The 21,684-nt window shown below is 25.9% G+C and overlaps 2 protein-coding genes across 2 annotated transcripts; one reads left to right on the top strand and one right to left on the bottom strand.

The window, feature by feature from the left end:
* Positions 1–1,545: 1,545 nt before the first annotated feature.
* On the bottom strand, positions 1,546–1,998 carry LOC136083172 (deoxyuridine 5'-triphosphate nucleotidohydrolase-like). Its single transcript, XM_065802578.1, has one exon. The coding sequence runs from the start codon at positions 1,996–1,998 to the stop codon at positions 1,546–1,548; it is 453 nt and encodes a 150-aa protein (XP_065658650.1).
* An 11,764-nt stretch (positions 1,999–13,762) lies between these two features.
* LOC136083171 (TNF receptor-associated factor 5-like) lies at positions 13,763–15,281 on the top strand. The gene is made up of 3 exons (XM_065802577.1): positions 13,763–13,957; positions 14,235–15,098; positions 15,273–15,281. Exons 1-3 carry the CDS (start codon positions 13,763–13,765, stop codon positions 15,279–15,281), a joined length of 1,068 nt encoding a protein of 355 aa, XP_065658649.1.
* The last annotated feature ends 6,403 nt before the right edge of the window (positions 15,282–21,684 follow it).

Below are 21,684 nucleotides of genomic sequence, written 5' to 3'. Positions count from 1 at the left end.
TTTTTTTGAGACTTTTTTACACTTTTTAAAAGTCTCTTCATTCATCCACCAATTTTGAAAAAGCAAATAAGCAAAAGTTTCTAATAACACTTCTTTTTTATTTTCTTCACTTTTTAATTTTTTCACTTTTTCAGGTTTGATTTTTTGTACTTCTTTTACAAAATTGCTAAATTCTTCTTGAGTCATTTCTTCTTCAAACAAATTATTAAGATGATAATCTTCCAAATAATCTTCATCCATTGAAGATTCAATAATAAGGTTATCAATAATTTCATATTCGTAAACCACAACCATTTTTATTATGTAACCTAAAAAATACAAAAAAAATTACAAAAAAATTATCTAAAAATGATATTATTGATGACATTCTTTGTGATGACATAATTCTATGTATTGACAAATTGTTGGTGATGTTGCTATAACGCTATTTGTAGGTCGAACTATTATTTTTACCATTTTTTTATTACATTATATTTAAAAAATAAACGTTACCTCAAAAGTACAAAAAAAAAATTTATTCATTAAAAATATTTATAAAAGTAGTCATAAAATAATTTTTAATTGTTTTTTTTAACAACAATCTTTCTTCATGTTTTGAAATATACATAAAATCTTTCATGTCCACATTGCTTTTCATGTATGAAAACATGGCTTCATCTCTTCTTGCAAATTCTTCTTTTTCTTTGGTGACAATAAATTCGTCTTCTTTAATTGATTTATTGCAAATAACAATCATGAATCCTAACAACTCCATTAAAAAATGTCGTATATTGAGATTATTTTGGATTACCTCTATATTTTTATTTATAATTTCTGTTATTTTTTCAAAGTGAGCCAATATTCCATTTTGATGTTCATCATTTGTTAAAAATTCATCAATAATAGAAAAATGAAAATAACATACGGATGATAATTCTTCCAAATTATTCCACAATTCTTGCTCAGAATAATGTAATTTGTGTCGCATGTCAAAGCAATCAATTCGAACTTCAGACCATTTTTCATTATCCATAATTTTCTTATTAGTTAATCTAAAAAAAAATTATACAGTTAAATGTTTAAATTTAGTTACTAAATCTTGAAAATTATTAACAACAGTAATTAATTCAAAAATATTTTTTTCTATAAATTTTATATCCTGTAAATATTTTTTTATACTATCATCCTCATCTATTATATCATATGATATTATCTCGTTATACATTATTTGACATGTTTCATAAATACTTTCAAAAACAATCAAATAATCTTTATATGAAATAATTTGTTGTCGAGTTCCAAATGTAAAATAAAATTTCCTTTTTACTTTAACCATATTATCACGAGCTTTAGTAAATGAAACACTTTGATGATTTCGTACAAACCCGAGTATAATTTGTAAACATTGATGTTGTTCATAATCTCGTATTAGAAATTCATTCCAAGCTTTCCAATTAATCAATTGATTATCCATTTTTTAATTAGTTAAACCAAACCATTTTTTATTAGCTTTTTCTGAAAAAAAAAATTTACAAAATATAATAAAAATACTTTTTACAAAAAAAATTATTTTCCTGTGGAACCAAAACCACCCTTTCTTTCTACATTTTTAATCATTGGTATTGGTACTTGACGAGCAAAACAACCATCTATTTCTATTACATCTTTTATAGCTTTATACATTTTCACAAAACCCATTTGAGCAACAGCATCACCACGTTTAATAACATAATCTTCTTCAGAATGATTCATCAATAGAACTTTAATTTCGCCTTTACAATCAGCATCTATTACGCCTGGAGCATTGAACACTACAACACCATATTTGAAAGCAATACCTGATTTTGAATATACATGTCCTGCTAAATTTGAATCTATTTGATCAATATAGACTCCAGTACTTATTAAAATACGTTGATGTGCTCGAAGTATAACATCCTTTATGCTTCTTAGATCAAAACATGCACTCTCTTTTGTTTCATAAAAAGACTTTTCTAAATTATCTCTTATTCTAATCATCTTGTTTAGTTCTTGCTGACTTGACCAGAAGATGTTAATGATTTGATTTTTTTTCAGAGTCCTTTTTATATAAAATAGTAGTCATAACAACATTATCTCTAACATTAAAATAGAATTAAAATATCAAAGTACAAAGTTTAAAGTTCATCGTACCACACATTAAAATATCAAAGTACAAAGTTCATCATTGAACTTTACACTCTTGATTGAGGATTAACATTTTTTAAAAAAAACTTGTTTAGTACTTGTTTTTTTTAATCTCTCTTTTCAACACAAACAGTATAAAAAGAGCTCATTTTTTATTTTAAAAATCATTCACATCACAACAAAAAATGGCAGAGTTTGAAACTGTGTACTGCAACGATAACACCTATGTTAAATTTGCAGATTTAGCAGCTTCAACCTTATGGCTTATCGAATTTAAAGAAGAAAAAAACATTAAAGATAAACAATATTCTACTGTTCCTCTCAAACCATTGGCTCAAATTATCTATCATAAAAGAGAATTGATTTACAAACAAAAAAATGAGGGCTGTGAAATTTTGTTACCATGGAAATATAGAGAAATGTGTGATCTCAACAAAACAAATTATTTGTTTAGGTCGGAACTCAAGTTAACAAAAGACGACAACTCATTTAAAATGTCCAAAGGCGAAATAACAAATAATGTGGTTTTTAAATTTAATCATAACAAAATGACCAAAAAAGTATTGCAAAGTTTAATGACGATTATGGAAGAAGCTCAAAACAAAGCTTATCAGTCAGTAGCTTATCCTAGAACTCGTATATTAAAAAAGGCTGATTTTAGCAATTTTGATATACGCTTGGCAAAAGAAGAAGACGAAATTCACGTCACAGAATACGCAAGACTAATGTCTATAGAACCCTCTTTTCACAATGCATTATTGAAAAATGGTGTTTCTAGAAATTTAAATCAAAATTTAAAGAGAGCGTGTGGAGAACTCGCTGAAATCGAAACAAAAAAAGCCAAACTTGAACCTGAAATACCAGAAGTACCAGAAGAAGATGAAGAATAATTTTTTTTTTGTAATTTTTTTAATTGAATTAAAAAACCTGTTTTATAAATAAAAACTAGTTTTTTTCTGACTATTTTCCTATATAAAGGGTAAAAAAATAAATACTAGTTCATTTTTGAAAAAGAAAATGGCTAGTAAACAACTCGATGAAAGTCTCATTAAAGCTGTTCAACTTTTTTATCCAGATAATGAATTACATCCTATGTTATATGAGTTTCATCATTTAAACAACAGCTATGAAGAATGGCAAGATATTATCTTGTCTTATTTAAAAAGTTTTAATTTGGAATTAAACTTGGAAGAAGAAAAATACAAAGATTTGTATTACATCGTTATTGCTAAAGACTATGAAAATCGTCTTGATTTATTTGAAAAACCTTCACGACGTCATATGAATTTTGTAGAACAATCACCATCATGGAGAACAAGCATGTTAGAAGTGTGTCGCGCGATAAACGAAGATTATTTAAATATAACCAAATCAAGTGTAGAAAAACAACACGAAGAATTAAAAAAACAACTAGAAGATTTTATTAAAATCTATAAACTTTACTACAAATCAAAAAACATGGAAAAAAAATGCACTTCATGGAAAAGCAAACTTAAACAGACTTTAAAATATTATTTTTTGTTTCCTTATCTATCTAACAAATGGGAGTATGATAACTTGAAGAAAAATTGTAAACTATTAAATTACGTTTATCCACCTTGCGTGGATCAACCGCCTTGCTTTTCGTTTGAGGATAAAGTTTTTCATAATGGATATTACACCTTATACACACCAGTTCCTATTTATGAATATTTTATAAAAAAAAAAGTACATCAAGAAGGAGATAAAGTGTACATTTACAAAGCCTTTGAACGTTGCAATTTTCACGAAAAAAGTTTAATAGAAATGTTTCCCACAGCTCAATGGTTTTTTTTCTTTAAAAGAAATTTTAACATTTCAAAGATTTTATATAGAAAAGAGGATGACGTTTATAATTATGAAAACGACATGATGGTATTGAAACAACCTATTCATTCAAACACTCATTATACTAAATATTATGTAACTGCGGAAGAAGGATTATAAATAAAAACAATTTTTTTTATTTTTTTATTTTTTTTCCATTTCAAAAAGTTGATATACATGTTTATTTACTTGAAATATATTGTCAAAACATTCGCAAGTGTTTTTTTTCAAAACTTTTATACATTGTATATTATCTTTTATTAATTTAATAAGTGGTGCATTCTCTTCAACGCTTATTTCTGTAAACACAAATTCATGAACGTAATCTTCTAAATATAAACAAAACATATACGTTTCATATCGAGGACAATGATCAACGTTGTACGCCTTTGTAAACGAATGTCTAAAATGTTCCATACATAATGGTTCACTGTTGATATAGGTAGGCAGTCTACTTACTTTAGGAAATAAAAAATGGTTCAAATCAAAAGTGTAAATGTTACTTTCAGCTTTTATTGTTTTTAAAACATTACTTTCAATTTGTCCACCTTTATAAAAAACAAGATTCCATTCGTATTTATTGAATTGTTCTTTTAAATAATCGTTTACAGAAGTGCAAAAAATAATTTCTCCTGTGTATTTGAAAGAAGGATAAAAACTTAATCCATGTATGTTGTCATAACAAAATTTAAAAACTTTTTGATCTTTTTCATCTAGTTCTTCCATCTTTGAACAAGGTATCACTTGTACATGAAAATATTTTTTATCGCTAGCAGATCTCAAACAAATTTCTCTAATACAATGTCGACCCCAAGAATGAACTTCTTTATTCGTTATATATTCTACATCAAGTAACCATAACTAGAAAAAAAATGCTTTTTTATTAAAAAAAGAAACGTATTCTTTTAATAAAATGAATAAAAAAGTATAAAAAATCAAAATTTTAAAACATTTTTTAACATTTTTTTAATTTAAAAAAAAATGAATCGCGTTGATAGCATCATTAAAAAAATACATAACAATTGCGCAGTTTGCGCGCTTGATGAAGTATCTAAAAGATATAAACATTACGAACAAAGATCTGGAAATTCTTCACCTTCATCTGATCACGTAGAAGAAGAACATTTTACAGATAAAAAATCATTTGAATTTTTACAAAATGTACTCGATTCAAAGAGAATAACATTAAATTCTTACAGTATTGAAAAATGTTTTAAAAACAGTCAATTTAATAATTTACTCGAAACACCACAACTCTGTTCTAATCATATCCACCACTTTGATGATTTGAAAGAAATATACGGCGATAACTATATCATAGAACTTTATAAATCCAAATTAACTCTTTTGCTACTAGAAAGAAATATCAAACCACCTATGGATCAAACAGATGGTGATCAAACTGATGGTTTTGTAGATACGTTTACTACAAAAGTAATACCTACCGTCTCTTCTTTGCTAAAAAAACTAGATGGTGCTTTAAAAAAGAATTCTGTTAAAAGAAATTTCGAAGGAATTATAAAAGAAGGAACCAGTGATAAAAAAACTTTATTTGTTAATATATTACATGCTATTGTAACACTATTTATTACGAGTTTTTTTAATTTAGAAAAAGAAGAATAAAAAAAATGGCTACTGATGAATCTTTGTCTCGTTTTTTTAAAAATTCAGAATTTAAAAATTATTTTATAGGAATATATGCTTTTGACGAACTCAGTCAAACAAAAACACATATTCATATTATTCAACAAATGAAAAAAAATGGTTCTTTTATTATTTACAATAATGAAACCACAAAAGAAGCAGGTCAACATTGGAGAGTTTTAATGAAAATAGACAAGGGTCATTTTTTTTGTTTTGATAGCTTAGGTGAAGAAAGTGTATTGCAACAAATTCCAATACATTTAAGATGTAATAAATATTTATTTGAAGCTGTAGAAGAAGTCAATAGCAATATACAAATCAACACTATTAATATCAACTACAATGAAATTGAAATTAATTCTTATATAAGACAAACAAATCATTTTCCTACAGAATGGACAGCAGAAAATCATGAATTTTATTGGTTTACTAAATTCATTTTAAAATATAGTGAAATTAGTGGTAATCAAAATGTTTTATTTTCATACAATAAATTTCCTTTTCAATGGAATGATAGCAGTTTATGTGGTGCATTTGCTGCTCATTTTGTAGCTCTAGTTTTTCGCAGTGAAAATGTATTATATACAGATCAAATATATTTACCTTCGTTGTGCAGACTGTTAAATTATTATTTTTCCGAAGTAACAACTTTTCATGTCTCTTCACTAGTTCAATCCAATCTCTATTCATTTTTCCAATTTATTAAGTATGAACTTTTTCCTCACCTTGATAACACTGCTAAACAACTGTTTAAAAAAGACATGCAGCTGCATTTATATATGAGAAAACAAGAAAAACTGGAACGTGATATATTGTCTATGAAAACAAAAGAAATTCCTTTACATTATGATATTTATGAAAAACAAATATTGGCTCAAAATGCTATTAAAAGTTTTTTAAAAGATGCAGGATTTTTAAGAACAAATTATGAAGCTACATGGGATAAATTATCAGTATTAGATATTCAAGCCATTCCATCTGTAATGAATGAAGAAAATATTTACTACATGATGCAAGATGAAATGGATCGAATTTATGCAAATAATTATACACGATTAAAGACTGCCAATCAATTCTTAGACGTGCCTATTGATGATGTCATGACAAAAAAAGAGATAAAAAGGCAGATTGCTCTAAATTATATATAAACAGAATCATGAAACGATCATCGTATACACTACTAGAAGAAATTGTGGAAGAAAAATGTACTACGTGTAACGGATATGGCGAATTGTTTTTTCTGGTTTTAAAAGATAAAAAAAATAACGCTTTATTACAAAATTGCACGATTCACGTTGTAAATCAAGAAGTATGGATTTTTAATACTGTTACCAAAAAATCTGCAAAAATACAACTTCACAAAATAAACTGTTTAACATGCAAGGGAAAAAAAACAATTCTTATAAAACGTTATAAAAAGAAAAAAGGAGAACAAAAACAAGACAATTTTTTATATGTACATATTTATTCTTTAGATGAAATAATATAATATTTTTTTTACAACTCATTTTTTAATATACTTCAAACACTTTATCCGGAGGCATATATGGGTTAGCGGGTTTTGTAACAACAGGAACAGGAACAGGAACAGAAGTAGTTTTTGTTTTTTTTCCTTTCCACGCTTTTTTTAAACCATATAGCAGCGAACCCACTTGCAATGCGTTAGTTACATTTTTAGGCGTAATAAAATCAGCTAAACCTCTTCCTCGTCGTCGTACTCTTCGCTTACGCAACTTTAATTTATAACGTCGTTTATACCTTTTACGTCGATTAACCATTTGCTTTGAGAATTTCCAACAAATCTTAAAAAATTTTTTTGTCTTATTTTAAAATGATGAATTTGTCCGTCTTCATATATAAAAAAAAAATTATATTTATTATTTACGTAAGTTACTTTAATAATTTGACCCTGTTTTAAACGATGCGACAAACAAAAATCTCCCTTTGCTTTACCATTAGCTTTAAATAATGAAATATACAAATCATCTAATTGTGGAAAAGGATAACAAGTCTCTATATAATCTGTAATAAACCATTCTTCTTGTGATTTAATAACAAACGTTGAAAAACTTTTCAAAGAAACTTCAAAACTATGATGGTCTCCTTCTTCATATATAAACGTAATAATAAGTTCTTCATTGGAACGTGTTACTTTAATAATGATTCCCCATTTGTAACGATATATCAATGAAAAATCTCCTTTCGCTTTACTATTAACTTTAAAAAATGAAATATAAAAATCTTTTAATTTTGGAAAACGACAATGAATGTCTACATAATCAATAAAATGTTTCATTCTTGATGACTTCTTCTTTGACTAACCAAATATTAAATGACTCTTTAATAATGTCAACAAAGTTTTCATATGTCATTTCAAATTCGTGGTCAATTTTATTAAAAATAAAATTAATATTTCATTAGAACGATTAACTTTAATTTCAAATCTGTTCTGCTGCGTAAGTTTCAAAAGTCATTTTCTGCTTCTTTATTGCCTGCTTCTTCGAGTTCATTGTCTACTTCTTCGAGTAACCAAAGGTTAAATGTCTCTTTAATAACATCAACAAAGTCTTCATAATTCATTTCAAATGTGGAACAAATGTGGTTGTTTTCACCATAAAAAAATTCAATATGGGCTTTATTATTATCACGAATTACTTTGATTTGTTTACTTCCATCCAAACGAAAAAATAATTTAAAATTACCCTGGACTTGTTTTAAACTATCATCCGTTGTAAAGGAAGAAGTTTCTAAATTATTATTCGTTTTATAAAATTCGTTTAAACAAGTTTTAAACTCCATTTTTTTTCAATAATTTTTAATCAAAATGAATTTTTTTTGTTTTATAAACAAAATTTATAGTCTTTTTTTTAAAAAAAAACAGAAAAAACACTATTAAATATTTTTTTTATCAATATATTTTTGGTAATTTATGTCCTACAAAAAAAACACCGTCATATATATGTGATATACTATATAATTTATTTACAACATCAAAATCTAAAATAAATCCACCAAAAAAAGTTGATATTTTTGTGTGTCCATTTTTTTCATCGCCAGATATCATTTCCACAATACCATTTTTATATTCGTATGTTAAAATGTAATCACCAAACACACACGTGTCAGTTCGTAAATTTTTCAATTCATCCGGGTTATGTTTTTCCATATCTTTAAGCAACCATTGATAATCTTTTAAATTCTCTTGTACGTGATTTTTCATTCTTTGCACAAAACAATCTTCACAATATTTTTTGATATGTGTTTTTCTTTTTTCATGTTTGCATACTTTTGAGTTCATTTTTGGAAGTAAACGTTTTTACAGAGTTGTGCTTTTTTATACATGTTTTTTAATCCGATTAAAATATAGTTTTAAATACACCACCAAGTATGGGAATACCTCCTAATAGGTTACCAAGGATACCTTTACCACGCTTTCTTAGTATACGTTTTCTCCCTTTACCAACTAAAGAATGATAAGGTCTTGGATGAGGTCTCGATTTACGATGAACAAAAATATATCTTTTAGCATTTCTATGTCCTCTATGTCTTCTATGTCTCATTTTTTAAATAAAAATTGATTTAACACCTACCACTATCGCATAAATAGCTATAGTCCTTAAATAATTTAATATTAAAAAGACCTTTACCACGCTTTCTTAGTATACGTTTTCTCCCTTTACCAATTAAGGAATGATAAGGTCTTGGATTAGGTCTCGATTTACGATGAACAAAAATATATCTTTTAGTATTTCTATGAGCTCTATGTCTTCTATGTCTCATTTATTTTTTTAAATATTAAATACTTCGTTTCTGTGTTTATTGCGATCCACTTTTGTTAAAACAAAACGATATATCGGTTTTCCTACTCGATTTAATTCACGATTTTGTTTATTATTTATATACTTGCTTTTTGTTTTTCGATAACACATGAGTGCTTTTCTACAAATTTGACGCTTTATTTTTTTCAAATTTTTCTTAACTCTTCTTTTTCTTAGAGCTCTTATTTCCGTATTATTTGGATCTGTTAATTCATTTTCATCAAATGAAGTTCTATCAAAAAATTCAAAAAAAGCATCTCTATGAAAAGGCCATTTTCCATCAACTGTATATTTAGGTAATTTAGACGAATATTTAGGTCTTAAGTTACTTTTATAATACGGAGGTCTTGAAAATAAATTCTGTCTTACAATCATACGGGAAAAATCAATATCATCTGCAGCCATTTTTTTTAGACTTTAACTTTTTTTTAGACTTTAACTTTTTTTGACTTGTAATTTTTTGACTTTGATTTTTTTTTGACTTTAACTTTTTTTTATATCTTTTTTTTTTACAATATAAAAAACATAGTGTCACCCTGACACAGCCTTACTTCTCCTGTCTTTACTTTGTCTTAGTAGGCCTACTTAGTTGTGTTTTTTTCTTACAGTGTTTATTTTTTTTTATACGGCCGTATTTTTTCTTACTTACTTACTTAACCTTACTTAGTCCTTACTTAACTTACTTAACTTACTTAATCCTGACTTAGTCCTTAGCCTGCTTACTCACACACTCGTTCGCTCACTCGTTCGCACACTCGTTCTCACACACTCATACTTTCGCCGAGTATTTCTACCCAACGTTCGCCGAGTATTTCTACCCAACGTTCTAAGCTTTCTAGTACTTTCGCCGAGTATTTCTACCCAACGTTCGCCGAGTATTTCTACCCAACGTTCTAAGCTTTCTAGTACTTTCGCCGAGTATTTCTACCCAACGCTCGCCAAGTATTTCTACCCAACGTCTAAATTCTCCAAGTACTTTCGCCGAGTATTTCTACCCAACGCTCGCCGAGTATCGCTACCCAACGTTCTAAACTTTCTAGACATTACAAACATAGAATGATATGATATATGCCTTAAGCGAGATTTGAACCCACGGCGGGTAAATGTCATGGCGTTTGAAACATAGTGCGGAATGCGAATGCACTATGCTACGTCGACGTGATGGTTCATGAAATTTTGAATTTATTTAAATTGTTATTTTAACACTTTACGCAGAGTTTTTTTTCTTCGTAGAGCTTTTAAAAAGTTGTTTACTCCGTATTTTAATCTCTTTAATCTTGTTCATAAAAGTGGTATTAAAACTTTCTAAATTTAACTAACATGACACAGCATTTTCTTTTTATTCATAAAGTTGCATCACTTTAGCTTTTATTTCGCGTTAATCTGTAGAGATTATATTTTATACATAAAAAGCGTGTTTTTTGTTAACAAAAATCAAATGGCACGAACAAGAATTGTCAAACGTACAAACACTCAAAAAATGGAAAAAAAAATTGTCGATGATTCGGTTGATGAGATGGAGTTAGAATTTAGTTCTACTGACTTGGTAACTTCGCCTTCGCCTGAAATCATTTTAATTGAAGAGGATATCGATGTTTTCGAAAGACTCTTTAATTTAAAATCGATAGATGAAGAAAAATTAGAAAAAAAAACATTAGATGAAAAAAAAAAGGAAGAAAATCACGTAATAGATTTTGTTATTGAAAAACTCGATAAAAAAGTAAGTTTTTTTTTATTTTTGTTTCTAAAATAAATAATATTATATATTCTACAAGTATTTTTATTTTTTTTTAGAAAAAAAAAAGAAATAAAAATAAAAAATTAAGAAGTGCGAAGAGACTACAAAATTATTTATTAAAAAAAAAAAAAAAAAATATTGTAAATACATTTTTTTTATAAATATATTATTTTTGTCTATTTTTTCTTCGTATGTTTGCTTCTTTTAATTGATGTTTAATATCGACATAAGATTCGGCAGTATGAACCCAGCGTTTTATTCTTTTACCAACTCTTCCAAGTTTACGATTTGTTTTATTATCTTTATATCTGTTATTTGTTCTTCGTAAACACGATAATATTCTTTTACAATTGCTCGGTAAATACTGGCTTTCAGTCTGTGTCGATGTCGAACTTTGTTTAGTACTTGTTTGCGTTTGAACTGCTTTTTTTGTTCTAGGAACTGTAGTTTTTGTACGTGCCATATTGACCGTGTTTAATGATCTAGGAGTATATCTTATTTTAGGCATTGTTTATAAAAAAATGATATTTTTATATTTATAACTATTTTTTATTTATTACAATAAAATAAATAGAGTATTTATTTCTAAATAAACCTATTTTTTTTAGTTATAATGGATTATATTAACATTAATAAAAATAATTATAAAGTATATAGAGATAGACATGATCAGTTTAATATCATACAAGATGGTAAAATAAAACCAATCTGCCAAGTTTTTCCCTATAATCCAAAAAAAGGTAATTGTTTTATATAATTTTTATTTATATAAAAAATTTTTTTTTATAATACTATATTCTTTTTCTAGAAAAAGAAATGCAAAGATTGACGGACTTTAGAAATTTTGTAAATACACATTTTGTCGATCATGCAAGAATATCTCGTGCTCGTCGTAAGTATTTTTAACTTTACTATTTTTCTTATTAATAAAAAAAAATACATTTTTTTTTAAAAAAAAGACTTTTTTTTTAGAAACTCCATATCCAACACGAACACCTTCTTTACCACCTCTATATCCGCCACGATCACCTTCATTGCCACCACCAGAACCCAGAGAAGTCGGTCCCTCACACTGGGACTACTCTCCTCGTAAGTTGAACTTGAACCTTTTTTTTATTTTATAAAAAAAAGTATAAATTATTTTTTAATTATTTTTTTCTTTTTTTAGAGAGTCCAGATCCTGAAAATTATACGGAAAGCGAAATTTTGTAAATATTTTTTATAAAAGAAAAATAAATTTTTTGTAGTTTTTTATTTATTTTTTTTGTTATTACTAATTTAATACTATTTTGATATTACTTTATTACTTTGTTAATTACTATTTATTAATTTATTACTATTTTGATATTACTATTTTAATATTACTATTTTTATATATAATAGAATAAATAAAAAAATGATTAGAGAAATAATAAATTATACCTCAAAACTTCTCCATCACGAATGGAAACATTTGGCGTTTTTATTAAATTTGAAAAGAATTGATATAAAAAGAATCGATAAAAAATACATAAGAACAATTGATAAAATAAAAAACGTTTTAACTATATTCATACTAAATCAAGCAAACAAAAAAATGGCAATTAAACATTTGTATTTTATTCTATCCACATGGGAAAATGAAAAACTTTTATATGATATACATGATTGTAAATTATTTATTTTGAATTATTTATATTAATTTTTTTTGTATTTTTTTTAGCAAAATAACATGAATTTTATGCAATTAAAACTAAAAATAGCAAATTGTTTACAATGGCAATGGGAAAGCTTAGCAGAATATCTTGGATTTAAAAAAAGAGAAATTGTATGTATTCAGCAAGACTATCGAGACGTAAATGAAAGAATTCATAGATTATTAAATTTAATTTATCAAAAACAAGGCACAGAAATACAAGCAGCACGTATTTTATACAATTCACTATGGTCTTGGAAAATGGACTTGACAAGTGACGAACAAGAACTTTTAAATAATATAAATGATTGCATGTCAATAATACATAATTTTATATTGCAATAATTTTTTTTGTAACTTTTTTTTTTTTGTTTTTTTAGCAAAACTAATATATTTAAAAAAAAATGAAGCAACATGTCAAAGAATGTGGATGGTAAGCTTATTTTTTAACTTTATTTTTTTATATTTTTTTTATATTTTTATACATTTTTTTTTTGATTTTATTTAGTTATGGAGAAAATATTAATGAAGAAAGTATATGCTATCACGATTTATTATTATCAAAAGAAGAAGAACAAGATTTGGAAAAACTTATGGAAATGGAAGAATGTACAGAAGAAGATTATGAAAAATATTTAGAACAATTAGTTCAAGAAATGGAAGATGAAGAAGAATTAGATTATATTGAAGAACTCAAATCACAAATGATAGAAGAAGAAATTGAAAAAGATGTACAAGAAGTAGTAAAAGAAATACATGAAATCTTTGAAGAAATGGATTGGGAGCAATATATTCTAGATGTCACCAATAAAATGATCAACTTACCCGAACTTAATTTGTAACTTTTTTTTATTTATAAATATATTTTTTTTCTTTTTTTTAGTCAACTAATAAAAAATGAATAATAATAATGATTATGAAGATATGTTTCCCGATTTTGGCGACGTGTTCGAAGAAGATGGAAAAGACACAAAAGTTGAAAACATAACTTTTATATTTAACGATGAAGTTTTTACATCTAACAATAAAGAATTAGAAAATTTTAACGAAGAAGAATTAGAAAATTTTATTTATATTTTTATACTTTTATATGTTTTATTGTCTAATTTTATTTATTTATTAATTCTTTTATGTTAATTATGTATATTTTTTAATATGTATATGTTTAATATGTATATGTTTAATATGTATATTTTTTTATTATGATTTTATATAAATAAATGTTTTTTTTTTCAGCAACTAATAAAAAATGTCAGATAACACATAACCATGCTGTTTTTGTGGAAAAGAATTTAGTGCAAAAGAACTTTTTAATCATCAATCAGAATGTTCTACAGAACAATACTCTCATCATTGTTTTACATGTAAGAAAAAGGTACAAGATTTGTTAAACCACGAATGTGATTATGAGTTTCTAGATATACAAAAAATATGTTTTTTTTGTAATACCAAAATAGAAGATCAAGATTATTATGAGCACTCTGTTATTTGCTTTCAATATTATAAAGAACAACAAAATCGTTATTTAAACCAAATCATTCAAGACGAAAAGAAAAATTTAAATTATTTAAATCTTTCCATTAATCAAATCATGAATGGAATGAAGAATCTTCAAGAAATAACAAGTAAACAAATAGTTGTCAGTAAAGAAAAAGAACAAGAAATTAAAAAACTAAAAGAAGATAATGACAAACTTCATCAAGCACTAGAAGTAACCAATCAAGAAATGTCAGAATTAAAAAATATTTTTTACGACAACATGATGGTTTTAGCAAATGAACAAGATACAGATCTTAAACAAGAAATTACAAAACTTTATCAAATCGTAGAAGAAAACAGTACTGAATTTTTAGCTTTAAAAAATTTAATGCAACAAGCTAAAAAAGTCAAGGTAATACAACATATTTTTAAAGATACTCAAATCATTAAACTGGATCAAATGGATCTAAGGTTGTTATCAGATGAACCATTTTATACAGAACCTGTTTACACATCAGAAGGTTATCGTTATCGAATAAAAGTTTATACTCTAAGCACCAACGTAAACAATTTAGCCATTTATTTTCAATTATTACGAGGTGATCTAGATGATGCATTAAAATGGCCTTTTACTAAACATGTCAATATGACCTTGAGAGATAAAGATAAAGATTTTACTCGTACTACTAACAACGATAATTATCTTCAAAGTTCATTCGATAGTTCTTTTGACAAACCTACAGAAGAATATAATGTAGCTGTCGGCTTTAACAATTTTATTACACACGAACAACTCAAACAATTTATTATTAATAATAATTTATTTATTACGATTACTATTATATAATATTTTTTATTCTAAAAACTCATTTTTTTTATACAATTTTTTTTGTACTTTTATCTATTAATTATACATTTTATTTTTTAGATTAACTAATAAAAAAAAATGAATACAATTGACATATTCAGAGAAATCAGTTTTGAACTAACCACTGACAATGTTAAATCTATCAGATTCCTTCTCAGAATACCGCAAGGAATTAAACAAACTTTAAAAAATGGTTTGGATATTATAGAATACTTTAAAGATAATACTATACAAAGTGAACATGGTCATATTTACGAATCATTAGAAAGTAAATTGGAATATCTACTCGTATTATGCAAAACAATTCATCGAAATGATATTTTTAACAAATACAAAAACAAATTACCACGACTTCCTAGTTATGAAGAAAGCATCGTAGTAATTAAAAAAACAAATTTACCACCTATATATTCACCACCGAATGCAGTATATCCAAGTGCAGTCATAGAAGCAAAACAAGAAGAACTATTAGAGTTTTATAATCCAGAACCAGCTGAAGCACCTGAGTGTGCCCAAGAACCAGATTTTAGTTAAAATACTTTTTTTATTATTTTTTTTATTCTATTTTTTGTAAATTTTTTTTTTTTTTAGACAACTAATTAAAAAATGGGCAGCAACTGGGGTCATATTGGAAATATACTTCATATAGAAGAAGCTACACTTTGTTATTTTTTACAAAGACTTCATCAAAAAATGTCAAGAAAAAAAAAATTTATAGAAATAGACAGAGAAACAAGAAAAAAAGCTTATTATTTAGAAAACATTCATTCGTACATTAATAACTTTGAACAACAAACACTCATTTGGTTTACTCCTCAAGAACGGCATTTTTCTTATTATCTTTTTGATTACGACAATTCTAGATTGGAGATTAACAGATTTACCCATGAAAATCAATCTCAACTGAGCTTGAAAGATTTATGTAAAAGAACTTTGGCTTATCGTCGAATTTATTTAGAATTTAAACAGTTGCAAAAGAAAATTGTTTCTTTATTCGATAAAACCAAACTACCACATAGCAAATGGAAAAATAAAGATAACATTCGTTTGGTATTTTCCAGCTTTCATTCGCTCGTTGATTTTGAATTTGATTCTTTTTTTAATATTTATAATAATCGTTTATTATTTTTTAAACTTCAAAGACAATATCTTTTTAAATTATTTCATATACTTTTTACAGAAATATCCTATTTTGCTGATCTACGTAAAGAACTGGAAATACATTTAATACGTAAATTATATCGTTTAATTATGGAATATATAACTTGGTCGCAAGAACAATATTTTTATATTATTGAACCTTGTTTTATTCATATTAATATTGTTAATAAATATTTTTAATTTTTTTACTTTACTAATAAAAAATACTTTTTTTTTATAATTTTTCAACTCTATTTTTTATAGCTTTTTTTGTAGCTTTTTTTTAGACAACTAATTAAAAAATGGACAGCAACTGGGGGTATATTGGAGATATGATTCGTAAAGAAGAAGCTACACTTCGCCATTTTTTACAAAGACATCATCAACAAATGTCAAGAAAAAAAAAGTTTATAGAAATAGACAAAGAAACAAGAAAAAAGGCTCATTATTTGGAAAAATCTTTACATTCTTACATTAATAACTTTGAACAACAAACACTCATCTGGTTTACTCCTGCAGAACGAGAATATTCTTATTATCTTTTTCTTTTTGACAGTTTTAAATTAAATCGCTTTAACAAATTTTCCCATGAAATTCAATCCAAACTGAGCTTGAAAGATTTATGTAAAAGAACTTTGGCTTATCATCGAATTTATTTAGAATTTCAACAATTGCAAAAGAAAATAATTTCTTTATTTGATAAAACTAAACTACCACATAGTAAATGGAAAAATAAAGATTATATTCGTTCCATATTTTACAACTTTCATTCAAACATTGATTTCGAACTTGATTTTTTTAATAATGGTTTATTATTTTTTAATCTTCAAAGAGAATATCTTTCCAAATTATTTCATATACTTTTTACAGAGATATCCTATTTTGTTGATCCATATCATCAACTGGAAATACATTTAATACGTAAATTATATCGTTTAATTATGGAATATATAACTTGGTCCCAAGAACAATATTTTTATATTATTGAACCTTGTTTTATTCATATTAATATTGTTAATAAATATTTTTAATTTTTTTTTAGATAACTAATAAAAAATGCAACTAGAAAGAAGTAAAAAATTTTACGAATACAACTTTTACTACATTGTCAAATGGTTTTGTGTTGAATCGTACAATAACATGGATCGAAATAAAAAATCATTTCAACAATTAACTAAAAGAACTTTAGCAATAAGAAGAACTAAAATTGAATTGCAATTCTTAAAAGAACAGTTAGGAGATTTATTCCCACAATATAATTCTGAACAATTTTTTTATGTCAGTTATGAATTGTCTTTTTTAAATGATCATAATTTATTTTTTTGGATACACAGAAGAATTATATTTCATTTAAATCAATTATTTAGAAAACATTATTTTAATCTTTATATTAGCGATAATGATTTAGAATTTTTTTATCATTGTATTATGAAATATGCTCAATGGTGCATTGATCAATATTATTATATTTGTCAAAATAATTTTGTAGATTATAAAAATAATATTTTGTATTTTTAGTCAAACTAATAAAAAAAATGAAAAGTGGATACTCTAAGAGAAAGCCTAACAAAAAAGTTAGAAAACAAATGAAGGGTATATATTTTTTTTTCTTTCTTTCTTTTTTATCAATACATTTTTTAATCATCATTTTTTTTGTTTTTTTACAGCAATGTACGCCTACTACTTTAAGCAACAAAAACATTCCTTAACGCACTCGCTGAAGATAAATCAAAGATACTTTTGTGTTAAAAAATGTGGCCTATGTCAAGCCTGTCGTTTAAATAAATAACTTTTTTTGTATTTTTTTATTTTTAGAATATATATTTTATCGCATTTTTTTTGTGTTTTTTTATTACATTTTTTTTGTGTGTTTTTTTTTATATTACTTTATACTAACATTTTTTTCTTTTTTTTTCTTTAGATATAAATAATTAAAAAAAAATGAATGTCGAAAACTGGGAAAATGACCTCCTTGCTACTTCATTCGAATTACAACCGTCAAATTTAAAACTAAAAAGATTTGATTTAAAACTAAAAGGTCTCGATTTCGAAAAATGTCACAAATTAGAAGTCAAAAACAAAAAAGATCAAATAGAAGAAAAGAGTAACCCACACCAATACCAAGAACAATGGATTTGCGATGCCCCCCCTTTTGAACTCGATAAAAATTTTTATTATGATTAATTTTTTGTAAATATTTATCACGATTATTTTTCTTTTTTATATGTAACAATTTTTTAATAAATGTTATATCTACGTATACGCCTAATCTTTTTTTCAGCGCGCATGCGCATGCGCATGCGCATGCGCGTAGGGTCATGTCCGTCATAAAGAGGTCTCTTATGACTAAAATTATTTTCACTTTAACGGTTCATCATCTCGGTTTCAACACTTTATTACCCGGTTCAACATTAAAACCACGGACGGATGGATTTTAAGGTCTCTTATAAGAATTTTTAAGGTCTCTTATAAAAATTGCAACATTCACTATCATCAAATATAATTCAAATATATTATAAATTCTATCATTTCATACCTTGTTTATTTTATTATTTTATATTATTATTTTATTATTACTACTTTTAAAGTAGTAATAAATATTTTTATGATAAAGTTTTAATAACTTTTTTAGTACAAAAAAGTACTGTAACTGTATTGGAGATATGCGATACTGCTTTAGCGGAACGATATCTCTTCATACAACTTTTCATGTATTCCTGACTATTCCTTTTCATTCCAGACAAACTTTTTACTAAATTTCTTAAGAGAAAACTTTTTAATTTAAATTTTGCTTTCACAATTTCAGTTTAAGTATGCCCTTTCAAGCAAAGATTTTCGTTTTTCCGTTATATGTTGATATTTGATCAAAATCGGGTACGATATCGTATCCGATTTTGATCAAATATTAAATAATACGTATTTTTGATAAATAAGTGGTATTGAACTCGAAGTCGAAACTTAAAACTAAATGCGTATTTTTCCGGTATCAACGGCGGTTCTACGTGATCAATACTTCGAGTATTTACAATACTAAAAAAGTAAAATGTTGTTTATGAAGTGGAGCTTTACAAAAGGAAAATCTCTTTCAATACAATCATAAGAACTAATGAAGAATTTGTATTCAACGCCTATAGTGATGTAGTGTGTGCATTGCCAGTTCCTACAGAAGACTAGAGGTCTCGTTTTAAGCACATAATATATTTTCTGTGCAATTTGGATGAATACCTATAGCAATAATTTATAAATGAAAAATAAACTATCATTGTTGAAATTGCGTATTTATTTTTTGATGCCCATAATCTTCCCCTACCTGTCCAATATACGTGTATGAAGTCACCTCGCATGCGGGGTGACTTCGTACATTTTACTAGCATTTTTAAGTAGTTTTTAAACATTGAAAATTAAGAAATATAAAATGATATATGATACCATAATCATTGTAGTTTTACAAAAAAATATTTTATATTGAAAAAATGTAATAGTTATTAAATAACCCCAATTAGAGTAAAAACTGTCCAAAGTCTCCCCGGTCTCCCTGAAGTCTTTCCGGCCAATTTTAAAATTGGTCGATAAGCATTTCCCGCACTTTAATAAATTACATAAAATTTTTAATTGAAATACAAATTAAAGTTTGTTACAGTTATACACAAAATATAAGGAAAGAATTATAAAAGGTCAAAAGAATGATTTTTTAAACAAAAAAAGAAATCCTAAATCAAAAAACTACAAAAGATTGTAATTGTTAACAAAAAAACATTTGTCCAATGAGTGGAAGTTGTTTATCAAAAAACGTGGTATATAAATGTGTTGTTTCCTCTAAAAATGAACCTGATAAACAATATATTGCCATAACAAAGGGTGAATGAAAAAAATGTTTTGCCAATCATGAGCAACCTTTTAAAAATAAAAAGTGTTCAAAAGACACCTTTCAAAATATATATGGGAACTAAAAGATAAAAATATTGGTGATTATATACTTAATTGGTCTATACTTAAAACAGCACCTGCATATAATAATATTTCCAAAAAATGCATACTGTGCCTACAAAAAAAATTTGAAATAATTACACATGCAAATCAAAAATTTTTATTAAAGAATTCCTTTTATAATAGTGTCAGCAAATTCAACAAATGTGGGAAAATTTATAGAGGTTAAGACATTTGCGACTTTCTGTAATTTGATTTTTGGAATAAATTAAAGTTTTATTAACTTGGTCATTTATTTCTGATGAGTCTTTATTGATGAAACACAGTGTGAAATGAAAAAAAATTTTGTAAAGTGATTTTCAACGAATTTATAATTGCTCCGTTCTATTAAGAACCTTAAGCACTCTATTTCGTAGAATACATTTTAAAAATTGTTTAAATGTATTTATATATATATATATATGTAAATTATGTTAGTGTATTTTACAAATGAGTGCTCAATGTTCTTAAAGAACAGAGCAATAATAAATTAGTAAAAAACACTTTTCAAGGAGGCTAAAAATGACCTAATAGTTTTGAGTTGTGTGACTGAAATCTTTGCTGACCTGCAACTTTATAAAACATTGAGTAAAAAAAACTACAACATCACTATAAATAATTATCATAACTTCTTTTTATTAACTCAAATGACAGCTTTGTATCATCTTCTACAAATATGTTCTTTGAAAGCTTATCTCTGATATATGAAGGGCAGCAAAGATCGGTTGTAACAATGTTTTAAGAGAGTGATTTAAAGCAAAATGTTTTAAATAAAATTCATATATTTATCTGTAGAACGCATTTGCTGAACATCGATTTATGCATTTATTTGCCGTGTTAGAGAAACACTCTTTGAATGCTGCGTTGTTATGTGGCGTTTAAACTGTCGCTCCAATATTTTATCATACACTGCTGGAATTATATTTGGTTGAAGCGTTTCTATTCCCAATTTCAAAAAGAAAAGAACTGACATTATTAATAAAGATGTTGTTTTTGAAAAAAAATATCTGATTCTAGATCTAATATGAAATATTCACACCCTGTCCTATTCAAGATCAACCTCATCCGAAAGTACCAAAAAAGTCCTTTTATGGAAGCATTATATAGAACTTTTAAATACATATAAAGGTGATTTTAAAATATTTTAATTTTGTCCGAGCCAAATAGGCAGATTTTAAATTTTTTATGTTCAAAACGTGTAACTTCCAAGCATTTTATAAACTTAAAACTTTTATATCTTTAAGATGAAATAAAATGAGAACAGTTTACAAAAAATGACTAGGAGGGAAAATTACCCCGATAGTTTTTTTCTCTTGAACCCCTTCAGGAAAATTACTATTTTTGCTTAAAAAAATACGTCATTTTA

This window comes from Hydra vulgaris, chromosome 08 (genome assembly GCF_038396675.1).
Source record: "Hydra vulgaris chromosome 08, alternate assembly HydraT2T_AEP".
In the NCBI taxonomy this organism is placed as follows: Eukaryota; Metazoa; Cnidaria; class Hydrozoa; order Anthoathecata; family Hydridae; genus Hydra; species Hydra vulgaris.
This window is presented reverse-complemented; position numbering and strand designations above follow the sequence as displayed.

Coding starts and splice junctions, on each gene's coding strand:
- LOC136083172 (XM_065802578.1), bottom strand. CDS start 1,998: ATGATTAGAATAAGAGATAATTTAGAAAAGTCTTTTTATGAAACAAAA.
- LOC136083171 (XM_065802577.1), top strand. CDS start 13,763: ATGAATAATAATAATGATTATGAAGATATGTTTCCCGATTTTGGCGAC. Junction 13,958..14,234: donor ATATTTTTATACTTTTATAT/GTTTTATTGTCT, acceptor TTTACATGTAAG/AAAAAGGTACAAGATTTGTT.